We start from the raw sequence: 15399 nt of genomic DNA, 5'->3' as shown, positions 1-15399 counted from the left end.
AAGGTGTCAGATAGAATATCTTCATTTCTGAACTGATCGGAATTTTATTTAATTCGCATTTTTTCCACCTTGTTCAAATGCACTCCGACCACCGATCACCCGTACACTAGTTCTATCCCACACATTAGTGACATGAGTCAAGAGTGTTTTATTCTCTCACGTTCCAGTTAGAACAATGAAATCATTACTTGCAGCAGCACAACAGAATATGTAAGCATTGTACTCTGTAAACAATGTTATAAACGAGAAAACAAAACAGTGTATATTTATATATGAATATATAACTATATAAATATATATATGTGTGTGTGTGTGTATATAATATATGTACCCACACACACACAGACACAATTTCCCTGCTGGTATTAATAACGTTCTATCGTATAGTATTGTGTGTGTAGGAAGGAACTGCAGATGCTGGTTTAAACTGACGATAGACACAAAAAGCTGGAGTAACTCAACACGTCAGACAGAATCTCTGGACAAAAGGAAAATATTACGTTTTTGGTTGGGTCTGAAATAGGTTCCTGCACACCTTTGGAATGTGGAAGGAAACAAGAGCACCCGGAGAAAACCCATCCGATCAAAGGGAAAAGGAGCAAACTCCATACAGACAGCACCCATATTCAGGATCAATTCCGGGTCTGGCACTTTTAGGCAGCAACTTTATGGCCAATGTACTGCCCCATAGTCTTGAACTTAATTAAAACATACAGTAGCTGTAATGGGGAACATAGCGTCACTTGGAGATTTAAAACTGAAAATGGATATTTTCATTTTTTTTAGTAACCAAAATTATCAACGTATCATTTTTTGTGTGTTGGAAAACAAAATATAGTGGCACAGCTGGTAGACTTGCTGCCTCACACGCCTGTGTTCGATCCAGTCCTCGGGCACTGTCTGTGTTGAATTTGCACACGCCCTGCAAGCGTGTGGGTTTCCTCCCACATCCCAAAGACACATTGGCTTTGTAGGTTAACTTGTCTCTGTAAAATTGCCGCTAATGTGTAGGAAGTGGGTGAGAAAGTGGGATAACAGAACTTGTGTGAATGGGTAGACAAAAATGCTGGAGAAACTCAGCGGGTGAGGCAGCATCTATGGAGCAAAGGAAAAATGCTTCATTTTGGGTTGAGACCCTTCTTCAGACTGATGTGAGGGTGGGGGGGACAGGAAGAAGAAAGGAAGAGGCGGAGACAGTGGGCTGAGGGAGAGCTGGGAAAGGGAGGAGAAACAGGGATTACCTGAAATTGAAGAAGTCAATGTTCATGCCGTTGGGGTGTAAACTGCCCAAGCGAATTATGAGGTGCTGCTCCTCCAATTTACGGTGGGCCTCACTCTGGCCATGGAAGAGGCTCAGGACAGAAAGGTCGGATTCGGAATTGGAAAGGGAGTTGAAGTGCTGAGCCACCGGGAGATCAGGTTGGTTATTGCAGACCGAGCGGAAGTGTTGGGCGAAGCGATCGCCAAGCCTACGCTTGGTCTCACCGATGTAGAGCAGCTGACACCTAGAGCAGCGGATGCAATAGATGAGGATGGAGGAGGTGCAGGTGAACCTCTGCCGCACCTGGAAAGACGGCTTGGGTCCTTGAATGGAATCAAGGTGGGAGGTAAAGCGACAAGTGTAGCATTTCCTGCGGTTGCAAGGGAAAGTGCCAGGAGAGGGGGTGGTTTGGGTGGGAAGAGATGAATTGACCAGGGAGTTACGGAGGGAGCAGTCTCTGAGGAAAACCAACAGGGGAGGAGATGGGAAGATGTGGCCAGTGGTGGGATCCCATTGGTAGACAAAAAAGCTGGAGTAAATCAGCGGGTAAGGCAGCATCTATGGAGCGAAGGAATAGACGACGTTTCGGGTTAACTTCGAGACCCTTCTTCAGATTCATGTTGGGGGGGGGGACACGAAAAGGAAAGGAAGAGAAGGAGACAGTAGGCTATGGGAGAGCTGGGAATGGGAGGGGAAGTAGGGAGAAAGCAAGGACTACCTGACATTAGAGAAGCCAATGTTCATACCACTGCGGTGTAAACTACCCAAGCAAATATGTGGTGCTGCTCCTCCAATATGCGGTGGGCCTCACTCTGGCCATGGAAGAGGCCCAGGTCAGAATGGTCGGATTCGGAATGGGAAGGGGAGTTGAAGTGTTGAGCCACCGGGAGATAATGTTGGTTATTGCGAATTGAGTGGAGGTGCTGTGCGAAGCGATCCCCAAGCCTGCGCTTGGTCTCCCCGAGGTTGACCATACGCTGAATAATTCAACCACATTTTTGTTTGGAAGTGGAAAGAAATAATAGAAATTGGATTCATTGCAATGTGTAAAGAGTTGAGATACTGCATTATAATTTTGCTGCATGTCATTGTGGTATATATCATGTCTTGATTGGTGAATATGTTTAGTGTGTGACTTTATTTGAAGCAGAAATAATATGCGAATGCTTCATTGAGCATAATTCCGACTGGTAACTACGCACTTCGTCCGAGCACATTATCGCACGTGTCATGCAAGCCGTCTTAAATGGCCACCTAAACTGTCATTTGGCAACTTAAAAAGCTGCCAAGGTTGCCTGGCTGACAACAGAGAAAAAAAAAATAATTGAGAGCCCTGCAAGGTGTATAATATTTTTGACACTGTCATAGGCCTTTCTTACATATGCTGTCACAACGCACTGTAATCTCTAAACAACCCTTCAGTAATTTTCCTTGCCCTCCATTTCAGAATAATAATGTTTTAAGCCAATAACTCGACACTAGCACTGGCAATAAATAAAAAGCGCAGCTTTCCAGCCCCTTATCTCATTGGCCAAGCTCAGCTGCAAATCGGTGTCAATCTGGTGGACCATCTTCTTCTAGTCGTGGGGGTGGGGGATTGGGAGGGGCCTCACAAGTGGAACAGTTTAGGGCCTCTCTTCATCTAAATCCGGCCCTGGCAAGCGGGGGATTTCGACAGGCAGATGTTTGGATGAAAAGGCAGAAGGTGTGAGATAAGGATAGAAGAGGTGCAAATTGTCAAGTCAGAGAAAGGAAAATAGGTAGAAGGGGTGAAATGGTTACGTCCAGGTGGGACTTTGTCCTTCCCCGCTTCACTTTTGGCCTTCTCTTTCCTCCTCACTCCCCAACACAATCAGTCCGAAGGAGGATCCGGCCAAGACATCACTTGTCCATGTTTTCCAGAGATGCTGCCTGATCCGCTGAGTTACTACAGATCTTTCATCTTTCGATGCCTAACTGAACATACTTTAAAAAATCAAACTGCTGAAGGGACTCAGTGGGTCAGGCAGTATCTGTGGAGGGAAATGGCTAGTCAGGACTCTTCACACTGAAGAAGCTTTTCGAACTGAGACATCATCTATCTATTTCCCTTCACAGATGCTGTCCGAGCAGTTTTTTTTTCTGCTCCATCAACAGCAACCCCTTGTGTCTCCATACTTAAAATGTTTTTGGCTGTGTAATAATTTTGCTTATTCATTCACGGTGCAGTGAATTCAGAAAGTATTCAGACCTCTTCACGTTTTCCACATTTTGTTACTTTACAGCCTTATTTTAAAATGGATTAAATTTTTTTTTATCATCAATCTACACACAATACCACAAAATGAAGAAGCGTGAAAACAGGTGTTTAGAAATTTTTGCAAAGTAATTAAAAATAAATAACTGAAATATCACATTTACATACGTATTCACACCCTTTGCTATGACACTCAAAATTAAGCTTAGGTTCATCTGTTTCCATTGATTATCCTTGAGATGTTTCAACAACTTGATTTGAGTCCATCAGTGGTAAATTTAATTGATTGGACATGATTTGGAAAGGCACACACCTGTCTATACAAGGTCCCGCAGTTGACAGTGCATGTCAGAGCAAAAACCAAGTCATGAAGATGAAGGAATTGTCCGTAGACCTCCAAGACAGGATTGTGTCAAGACACAGATCTGGGGAAGGGTATAAAACAATTTCTGCAGCATTGCAGGTCCCGAAGAGCACAGTGGCCTCCGTCATTCTTAAATGGAAGAACTTTGGAACCTTCAGAGCTGGCCGCCCAGCCAAACTGAGCAATCGGGGGAGAAGGTCCTTGGTCAGGTAGGTGACCGAGAACCCGATGGTCACTCTGACAGAGCTCCAGAGTTCCTCTGTGGAGCTGGGAGAACCTTCCAGAAGGACAACAATAGCTGCAGCACTCCACCAATCAGGCCTTTATGGTAGAGTGGCCAGACGGAAGCCACTCCTCAGTAAAAGGCACATGACAGCCCGCTTGGAGTTTGCCAAAAGGCACCTTGCCAAACAAGATTCTCTGGTCTGATGAAACCAAGATTGAACTCTGGCCTGAATGCCGAGCGTCACGCCTGGAGGAAACCAGGCACCGCTCATCACCTGGCCAATACCATACCTACGGTGAAGCATGGTGGTGGCAGCAACATGCTGTGGGGATGTTTTTCAGCGGCAGGAATTGGGAGACTAGTCAGGATCGAGGGAAAGATGAATGGAGAAAAGTGCAGAGAGATCCTTGATGAAAACCTGCCTCAGAGCATTCTGGACCTCAGACAGGGGCGGAGGTTCACCTTCCAACAGGACAACAACCCTAAGCACACAGCCAAGACAACACAGGAGTGGCTTTGTGACAAGTCTGTGAATGTCCTTGAATGGCCTGGACTTGAACCCGATCGAACATCTCTGGAGGGACCTGAAAATAACTGTGCATCGATGCTCCCCATCCAACCTGACAGAGCTTGAGAGGATATGCAGAGAAGAATGGGAGAAATTACCCAAATACAGGTGTGCCAAGATTGTAGCGTTGTACCCAAGGAGACGTGAGGCTGTAATCGCTGCCAAAGGTGCCTCAACTGAGTAAAGGGTCTGAATACTTATGCAGATGTAATATTTCAGTAATTTCCTTTTAATTACTTTGCAAACATTTCTTTTTTTTTATTATGGAGTATTGTGTGTAGATTGATGCTAAAAAAAAAGAATGTAATCCATTTTAGAATAAGGCTGTAACGTAACAAAATGTGGTCTGAATACTTTCTGAATGCACTGTATATGGAAGGTAGACAAAAATGCTGGAGAAACTCAGTGGATGAGGCAGCATCTATGGAGCGAAGGAATAGGTGATGTTTCGGGTCAAGACCCTTCTTCACTGTATATGGATGTCACTGGCAAAACATATTGGCCATTCATTCACTGCGCCCTGAACTCTGTAGTCTCAAGCACTTCAGAGGACTGATGTACACCAACCACACTTATGGATCTGGAGCAAACTATATATAATGTTGCCTTGAATATAGTTGCCATTAATAAATCAGATCTGTTTGAAGACTCGCTAATAATTTCATAGTTAATGTTACAAAGATTTGCTTCTCTCTTCAGATTTCATAAAATTAAATCTGCAAGCTGCTGTGTTGAAGTTCAAACTCATGATTCTGGTTCAACAGTTTAGACTTCTGAATCCTGATTCATAAAATTTATCGCCGTGCTCTCAAATGAAGCACAAATATTTGTTTAACTTAAGTAGTTGCAACTCATCAATGCCGTTACAAGATTATCGACTGATTTGCGGTCAAGTTATATATTTGTTATTTGAACTCAATTTTCTTTTTGGGGGGAACACTTTTTCAGGTTGTAAAGTTGCTGTTGAAATACGGAGGGAATCCCCATCAGAGTAACAGAAAAGGAGAGACGCCGCTCAAAGTTGCCAATTCCCCCACCATGGTGAACCTGTTACTGCGAAAGGGTTCTTGCAGCTCCAGTGATGAGAGTTCAACAGGTGAAAATAGCAAGAGTTTATTAATGTATATAAGTGTAAACTATTTACTTCATTGTAACTTAGAATATTAGTACCCATGATTGTGCCAAATGTATTGTCATGAGCCAGTTTTAATACTGAAATCCTAAATGTTATAAGTATTAGATGTGTGTTCATTTTGTAAATGCAGAAATGAACTGATTACAATTTAATGCATTAGGTCCTTTGATCTGGAAAAATCTAATTTTCTAATCTTTGATTCTGCACAAAGTTACATTGGGTGCAAATTTGCGATGGCTGAGAATCTGAATTGTATGGCTTTAATTCAGAGAAGAGATACATTTTAATAATATAAGTACGAAGATTATTGGGGTTGTGGGGTAACACCAGCAGATACAAATAAGATACATTCTTCAAACAGCTGGTGCAAACATTGCAAGCACATTGAGTTCCTTCTGGTTCCAATGATCTCAAAAATACATTCTTTATACAGTTAATTGTATTTCGATCCACAATGTTTAAACCTGGGGTTCATTAACCATTATCTCATTTGCCAGTCCTTGAGGTTCGGGTTTCCAAAATATTTGATTGCACATTGTCCATCAAATGACTAATGCACCTCGGATCCCGTTAGAAATTTAGAATCCTCAAATTAGAATACTGAAACTAAATTGCTGGTTTATTTTCTGACCATTTGCTTTCCAGTCACAGATATGTTTGCTGTTATTATGTAGACAATTACAGCATAAAACAGACCATTTGATGCAAATGAACTGTGTGATCTGCATAACTCTCCCTTCTATCTCAGTAAATCTTAAGACATCTTTCTCTCTATTAAACTATTTTGTTTTCTTGTAAATAAATGTATACTATTTGCTTTAAATGTTCTGACTGAGTAAAGATGTTGGCTATCTGGCATTCATGACTCATGGTTTTCTGTAGATCATAATGTGTTTCTGCATCTATATCTAAAATGTCAATATTTTGGTAAAGAGATAAAAACAGGATTATGGCATGCATTCATTCCTGATGCAAACTATGTTGTCTAATTATTCTAACAATAGGCTTAATTTTGCAATGATTCTTTAATTCCTTTTGATTTGAACAGTATGCATACAATTGAAATACTTTACATGAGAAAACCACTGCATGAAAGCAATTTACGCTGTACTTTGGCAGTATACTGATATATAGAACTTAGAAGCTGATGTAATTTTAAACTGGTATTTAAAAATGATTTGCTTGCACATTCTCATTAATTATTTTCTCCGCTTTATTGTCACATAGAAAGTTCAGAAGATGAAGATGACCCCTCAGTTGCTCCCTCCAGTTCAATTGATGGTAATAACACAGACTCTGAATGTGAGAAAGGCCTGAGACACAAAATCAAGCGACAACAGTTATCTAAAACAGTTACACCAAAAAAAGATGAGTATGAATTTGATGAGGATGATGAGGAAGATAGAGTACCACCCGCTGACGATAAGCATTTGCTGAAAAAAGATCATAAAAAAGACTTAAAAACGAGCAGTTGTATTTATATTCCTAAATTAGAGACAAAATCTTCTAAAAATTCCCTTCTAACACCAAAGAAAACCCCACGACGTATTTTATCTGACACCAACAGTTCCGATGAAGAGGATAGCTTAATACGCTTCTCTCCTCCTCTAACCAGGCCTACGGTGCTCTCCAGTCTGCCTGCTGCAAACTCGAAACAAAGACAGTCACCAGTAAAAAAACAGCACAAAGAGAAAGCTAAAGTGAACAGAAAATGGAAAAAAGATGTGAAAAACAAGGAAGGCAGATTGAGTAAGGATGAAGACCATTTCCATTCATCTGCAACAGAAAGTAACGATTCAGAAAGTGAGGAGGAGGAGGAGGATAAGGGTTCAATACAAAGTGGACTTAGCATGAAGGACTCTTATGTGAGCTTGAAAGAATCAACAATGTTCTCTTCACTGTCTGCATCCTGTTCTTCCTCCCAAGGAAGCTATGCATCGTCAAAGCATATTCCCAGTCTTGCACGTCAACATTCTAAACCCTGGCGAGCTGATGGTTGGAAATCAAATATGTCACCGGTGTGGTCTGATGTGAGTTCTTTGTCAGATTCGGTAAGAACACGACTGACAAGTGAATCAGACTATTCTTCTGAGGACTCCAATTTAGAAACTGTTAAACAAGTGAAAGAAAAAAGAGATAATAAAAAGAAAAGTCTTGTTGATGGAGATGAAACTGCAAAGAAAATGGCTGAAGATATCTTCCAGCTTTTGAATGCCGATGAAATAGTTCAGAAATGTGATAAGCAGGGCAAAGTTGTTAAAAAGCATAAAATGAAACACAAGCACAAAATAAAAAACAAAGAAAAGGGGAGGTCTCAGAATATCTTGACAGGCAGTGATAAGTTTTCAAGAAGTTTGAGTCGAGAAACGGACAAACTTAAGCAAAGAGTAGAAAGATCTTTAAGTGCAGCAACTGAAAGTTTTTCAATTGATCGAATCAAAATATTAAAACACAACAAAGACCAGTTGAAGAAGGAAGATAAAGAAAAACTGAAAGACAAATCTGAAGAAAAAGACTGGGTGCCAAAAGATGAAATGGGGAAAACCTGTAAACAAGAAAAGTTAAAGAAAATCAAAGATCTCTCCAAAGATAATCACAAATCTTTAAAGGAGGAGAAAGACAAAATGTTCAAAGTAGATAAAGAAAAACTCTTTAAAGAGAAATCTTCTAAAGAAGAAAAGTTTAAAACCCACAAAGATGATAAGAAAAAGGCAAAAGATAAATCTTCAAAGGGAGAGAAACATTTGAAACAAGACAAAGAAAAATCTGTAAAGGATGACAAAAAACTTAAAAAAGATAAAGTTCGCAAAGAGGAATCTGATTATGATGATCCAAAGACTAAAAGTCATTTTCTAGACAGTGACGATAGGTTTAGTATGTCTGACCATGAAGAAAAATGGTTTTCAGATTTGTCCTCCAATTCTTCTTTGTATGATGTAAAAGGGGTAGCTAATTGGGTTATTCCAATGAAAGACTTCAAGGAATTAAAAGATGGCACAACAGGCAAACTAACTGCTGAAACAATGAAAGAAGAATGCAAGGAGAAGAAGAAAGAATCCAAGTTAAAAGATAAGCGAGAACTAAATGAAAAACGCTCTGACAAAGACTGCATAAGAAAGAAAGATCGTGAGTATGTGGAGAAAAGTGCAGAGAAGAAAAAAGAACAACTTGATAAATATAAATTGGGGCAGAGCTGTTTTCTGGAAAAAGAGAAAAGAAGTAAAGATCTTATTGAAAGTATTAAAGATAGAAAAGATAAAGAAGCTATTGAAAGCATTAAAGAGCGAAAAACCCCAATTGCTGAATTCTGCAAGGAAAGAAAAGACTTTAAGGGAAAGACTGACGATGCAACTAAAACAGATTCAAAAGAGTGTGGAAATGAAACTTTCTTCAAGGACAAGTATGAAAGTGACTTCAGCGGAAGGACAATGGAAGCAAGGGAGAGGCATTATTCAGGAAAAGAGGAAAGAAAGGATGGAACTGAAAAGAGGGAAAAGATAAAAACTGAAAAATACAAGGAAAAGTCTAAGGATAGAACTTCAATTGAAATTGAAAAGGAAAAAGAGAAGAGCTTGACTGATAAAGTCTTAAAGGACAAAGATGTGGATAAAGAAAAGCTATTCAAAGAATTGAGCGGTTTCAAAGAAAAAAAGGAACAAAAGGAAAAGAACAAAGATATCTTTAGCCGAGACAAGGACAGAAAAACATTGTCAGAACTCGGTAAAGAAAAGCGGGACAAAAATATAGTGGAAAAACATGCAGAAAAAGATAAAGACTTTATCGAAAGAAAGGAGAAAGAAAAAACAGATAAGCATAAAGGAATTGATACAGAACTTGGAAAGGAAAAGATTTGGCATAGCATAGCAAATGACATCTTCACAGATGAAAGTGGGGATGAGTTAGAGTATTGTGACACGGAACTTGGGATTAATGAAATGTGCAGAAGTGACTTACTTCCTGATAAAGAGGAGGCAAAAACAGAGAAGGAACTATTTCCTCATGAGAAACACCGAAAATACTCGACTGATAAACAACATTTAGCAGAGAAACCAAGAGTAAAAGAACTTAAAGATAAGAAAAAGGATAAAATATTAATAGATTGTGGGAAAGATAAGAGAGAAAAGTGTTTGCCTGAAAAACATAAAGAAAAGAAAGATAAGGAATCAGTTGATAAATTTAAAGAGAAAAAGGACAGAGTATCAGCAGATTCAAATCTAGAAAAGAAAATCAAGCCAAAACTTCCAGAAAAGTTAGAAAAGCAGCACTCCATTGATGAAAAGTCAAAAGGTAAGCTGAAAAGAAAAATCTGACAGAGAACTTTTGATAAAGGAAAGGAGGCTTTCAAAGGGAATTCCAATAGAAGAAAATAAATGCTCAGAAAAGCTGCAGGGTTCAAGCTTTAATGAATTTAAAGAAGATTCCAATGACAAGATCAGTGAAGTTTCATCTGACAGCTTAATAGAACGACTACATGATTCCACAATGTGTACCTTAAGTGATGTTCTGAATGTTGGTCAAGACAATGTGGAGGAAAAGTTAAAGGATTCACTTAATGTTTTGTTTTCACAAGAAAAATGCAAAGAAAAGGAAAGAAACAGACATCTGTCGTCATCATCAAGAAAAAATGAACGAGACAAGGTGAAGAAAGAAAAGCGGGATAAATCCGAGGAATTGAAAGAAGTTATTGGTAAACGAGAAGGCCCAGTGCTTGAACAAGAGCTCTTGATGGGAGATTGTGATTGCATGAGCCATTTTTTAAAAGCTGAAAAGGATGATGAATTAGACAAAAGTGGAGATGTTGTTTACAGTGAGAAGAAAGATAAAAATGAATCTGAAAAGGAATTGTCTAAAAAAGTAGAGAAGGTGCCAAGTGTTTTCATTGGTGTCAAGGAGAGGGAAAAAGACAAAAAAAAGAAAGACAAACATAAGGATAAATCAAAAGATGATAAAGAAAAGCACAAGGAAAAACACGGAGAATCGGTCATGGTATTCAAGCCGTCTAAAGAAGAACATAAGTTGAGCCTTAAAGAGTCTTTTTCTATAGTTAGAGAGTCAGGTGGAAACAAAGAAAGAGCAAAAGATGACGGTTCAAAAAATATTGAAATCAAACAAAAGGAAAAAATCAAAGAGACTTCAGAAAAGGACAAAAATGAATCCTTTAAGCTTAGAATCACTGAAAATGAAAAACTAAATCAAGCTAAAGAAGTCTTGCGCAAAGACAGCAGACCTAAGGAAAAGCTTTTAGGTGATGGAGACCTGATGATGACCAGTTTCGAACGAATGCTGAGCCAGAGAGATCTAGAAATTGAAGAACGTCATAAAAGGCATAAAGAGCGGATGAAACTGAAGGAGAAAATGAGGCATAGGTCAGGAGATCCCAAGTTGAGAGAGAAAACCCGAAGTACTGAAGAAATACGCAGGAAAACTGTTGATGTGTTAACAAAAAAAAGTTCACTTGATTCTCAACAAAAGGACAAAAAGCTTAAAGATCAAGGACCAGGGCAGATTATGCCTTTGGATGCAAATGTTCAGCTTGTTGCTTGCCCTGACGTGAAAGACTGGCTTTCAACTCCTGGACTAAAGGCAAATTTACCTGCTTCACCAAGATCTGAGCAGGATCGGCCAACAGGTGTTCCAAAGATGACTGCAATGGTTTCTTGTCCAAGTTATGAAGATTTACTGCCCACAGCTCATATGCCTAACTGTGTGAATGAAGATTTTACCGATCTGTTTGAAGGAATAGAGTCCCAGAATTCAGTGACCATGTCAGCAATATCCATGAATGCCTATTCCCCTACTTTTTTTGATAGATACATTAGCATCCCCACTGGCAATCAAAGCAATCCAAATCAGACACCAACCAGCACTGTTCACATATCCAGCCTCTTTCGATCTGTGTCAATGGATACCAGAAGGCCACAAGAAGTATTTGATAATTCTGAAAAGTTCTTTAGACAGCAAAGTGTGCCTACTTCATCAGATTATGAAATTTCTATTGCACAGCCAATGGAGGAAACACTATTTGTTCATCCTGAGAGATTCTCTGGTTTATCGCCATGCGTTTCACCTGAGCGTAGCATTTCCTCACCGCAGGTAGAACAGTCGCATTCTAGAGCTGCAAAGTCGTTCACTGAAAATCTTGCCCCTCCCCCTGAAAGTGTTCTTAATCATTTGCATGCAAAATCATTGCCATCGCAAAATCCAGAACCACTGGAGCCATCTCTAGATAGCTTAGTCACTGATTTGACCTTGCCATTAGATTCTTCAGAGCTGCAACCAAATACTCCTTTGATTTCTCCTAATTCAGCTTTAAATGCCAGTCTTGTGCCTATACCTGGAGAGCCATTTACTTCCAATGATTTAGCCCAGAATAAATTAAGCTATCCATCTTCTCCACACAGCCAAAATGAGCAGTTACCCCTCAGCCCAATGAGTAATTCAATGAATTGGTCGATGGGTTCTGAATTGCACCTAAAGTCACCTCATCACTCTTTTGGTGAAATTACCAGGCTACAGTGTCCTCCAGACACTATACATAATACAGAATTGCCATTTGATTCATCTATTTTATCTCACTTTCCTGAATCCCCTGTCCAGTGCCCAATATCAGTATCTGACACGGAGCAAGATGGAAACAGAGATGAAATGCCAGGACTGGACCAAGTGGAACAGTCAGTAGCATTGGATAATGCTTTACCATACATGTCTCCGATTAAAGCAAATTCACCATTTGATACCTGTAAGTCACTTCCTGATGAATGCTGTACTGCAGCTTCAGAAATGCACAACATAGTCGTGGAAAACCAGCAGGAACAAATTAAAGTTTCAGAAAAATGTGATGAGCCACAGCAGAATGTTACTGCTGGACAACAAGAAGAACACTTGCCATGGGGTGATTCTTTTGCAGATTCAATTGATGATCTTGATCTGGGACCATTTTCACTTCCAATCCTACCATTACCTGACAGAGAAGACCCAGACATAGAAATGACTGAACCAGAATCTGAAGAGAGTGCTCAGATAACTGAAGCTAATGATCCTGTAGTTATTAGTACACATACTGAAGGTACAGATCATACTGCTATATCATTAGGGGAAGAGCATGGAGCTATCAATGAGATTCTAAAAACAGTTACTCTGCCAGTGGAGGATAAAATTGAGGATACTATGGAAAAAAACTCATTATGTGCTGAAGAGATTGGAGAAAAGGATAGTCAGCCGATTACACCGCAGCATACTGAAATAAATACAGAATTCGAAGATGAAGCTATGACAGTTACTTCTAATGCATTGGTTGATGATGCCATCGTCAAAGTGCTTGAAACTACTGAAGCAATACCTAAACCAGTGACTGAGGCAACAAAGCCAACGAAAGGAGAAGAGATTCCTCAACGAATCACAAGGAACCGAGCACAAATGTTGGCTAATCTGAACAAGCAAAATAATGCTGTCACCTTGGAGAAGGAAACTGCTTCAGTTCAATTAGGAAAACCAAAAGGGCGTATCGTGGAGGAGGACGATTTGCAGCATCCGCGCAAAAGAAAAATCCCCCGTGGTAATCATCAACCAATAATTCTCAACCCGTCAGCACAGCAGACTCGAGAAATGATCCAGCAAACATTGGCAGCTATTGTTGATGCGATTAAATTAGATGACATTGAACCATATCACAGTGACAGATCAAACCCATACTTTGAGTATCTTCAAATTCGTAAAAAGATTGAGGAAAAACGTAAAATATTGTGCTGTATAATTCCACAAGCACCTCAGTGCTATGCTGAATATGTCACCTACACTGGTTCCTATTTATTGGATGGAAAACCACTCAGCAAACTCCACATCCCCGTGGTAAGTGGAAATCTCTTCATACATTTCCCAATTTCCTTCTCATGCTGCGATGCAATCTTTTGGATGCAATCTTGTCCATTCAGTTAATTATCAGTGGCTAGTCCAAATTATGATCATGCATGAGCATAGTTTTGATTTTCATATTCTTGCCCAATGTCCAAAGACTTGCATACCAGACTCGGTCACTGAACTGCAGATAACAGAATTTCTGCAAAAGCTTAAAAAATATATTTTAATATAAAAGTTGTATGATTGCTTTGGCAAACTGGTTAACCTGTTGAACATGAAGTGGTATCTGCAAATGATGTGCATGCCTGTGTTCTCTGCACCTTTAGGGTGCTCAGGCATGAGATTTCTCCACGGACCTGCGGATTTTGAAATTCGTTAAAAAAAAAATTATGTCTAAATCTCTATAAACCTAGAAAATGATTTTCTGCGAGATAGTGGGGCGGTGATTGGACGAGAGAAACATCGGTCAGCAAGCAGTGGGGGGCGGGACTGAGAATAGAGCGTGGTGATTGGAGGAGGGAGACATCCGGGGGCAGGACAAGGCGAGACCTGGTGGAGCGGTTGCAGCAGGAGAGTGCGCACTGGGCTGGGAAAGGCCGGGGCGTGGCTGCAGGGCCGGGGCCTTGTCTGTCATTAAGCGTTTTAAAACAAGTAGAGGGAGTGTGTGTGAGCTCTGGTGAGCAGAGGGGGGAGGCCTGTGTGTGAGTAAAGGTGAGGGGATGTCCCTGTGAGTGTGAGCAAAGGCTAGGGAGTTCCCTGTGAGTGTAAGTAGTGAGGGGGTCCCTGTGAGTGAGCAATGGTGAGGGGTTTCCTGTGAGTGTGAGCAGTGAGGAGTCCCTGTGAGTGAGCAAAGGTGCAGGATTTCCTGTAAGTGTGAGCAGTGAGGGGGTCCGTGTGAGCAGTACGGGGTTGCGTGTGAGTGGGGAAGACCCTGAGAGAAAATAAGGGTAAACAGGCAAGAATATTCAAGGTCATTTCAAGGTACAATTATCAAAAAAAATTGGTATAAAGGGGGAGCTCCCCCTTTTACCCCCGCTGGGACGTTGCCTCTTGGACCCCTACCAGAGGGCAATACCCCTGGACCCCATCTCACTTCCTCTTTTTTCATTTTTTTCCTGTCTTATGCCTGGATGCTGTATTTGCGTGAGCTTTGGCCATCTGCAATACTGATTCGACTATTTAAAATAGGTGGTATCGTAGACAATTAAGGCAGTTATTAACAATTACAGCAGGATCTTGATCAGCAAGACAAATAGGTCGATGAATTGCAAATGCATTTGAATTCAGATAAGTCTGATATGTTGTATTTTGGGAAGCTTCAATCCTGAATATCCTAGGTGCCCAGAAGCATTAGAAATGTATCTACGGCATTATAAAAGTTCATGTACTACTAATGTGGTTCATGGCTTCTGTGCATAGCTGTAGTCTGAGTTCATGAAATTGAGTGAGAACATGTTGTCTTGATCATAGTCCTCTAGTTTCTCTACAGCCAGATCAAGTTGCTGAGTTTTGATATCCAAAATCAAAATTGCAGCGGGAGAGTGCGCACTGGACTGGGAAAGGCCGGGGCGTGGCTACAGGGCCGGGGCCTTGTCTGTGTCATTAAGCGTTTTAAAAAAAGTAGAGGGAGTGTGTGTGAGCTCTTTGCAAGAACAATTGGAGAAAATAAAAGTCCATGCTTGTAATATTTGCAGCTTGTAGATCGTAGAGAGCGAGAAATCTGAAATTGGACAATTAGATATAGAGTCATGC

The 15399-nt window shown here is 40.5% G+C and overlaps 1 protein-coding gene across 1 annotated transcript in view; it reads left to right on the top strand.

Moving 5' to 3' along the window:
* ankrd11 (ankyrin repeat domain 11) overlaps positions 1-15399 on the top strand; it is a 155196-nt gene that overhangs the window by 120797 nt on the left and 19000 nt on the right. Inside the window, 3 exon segments of the mRNA XM_055649022.1 lie at positions 5604-5751; positions 7018-10085; positions 10087-13638. Of these exon segments, the coding sequence (XP_055504997.1) occupies positions 5604-5751; positions 7018-10085; positions 10087-13638 (6768 nt within the window).

This window comes from Leucoraja erinacea, chromosome 17, assembly GCF_028641065.1.
Source record: "Leucoraja erinacea ecotype New England chromosome 17, Leri_hhj_1, whole genome shotgun sequence".
Classification (NCBI taxonomy): Eukaryota; Metazoa; Chordata; class Chondrichthyes; order Rajiformes; family Rajidae; genus Leucoraja; species Leucoraja erinaceus.
The sequence above is the reverse complement of the archived record's forward strand: the minus strand, read 5'-3'. Positions and strand labels throughout refer to the sequence as shown.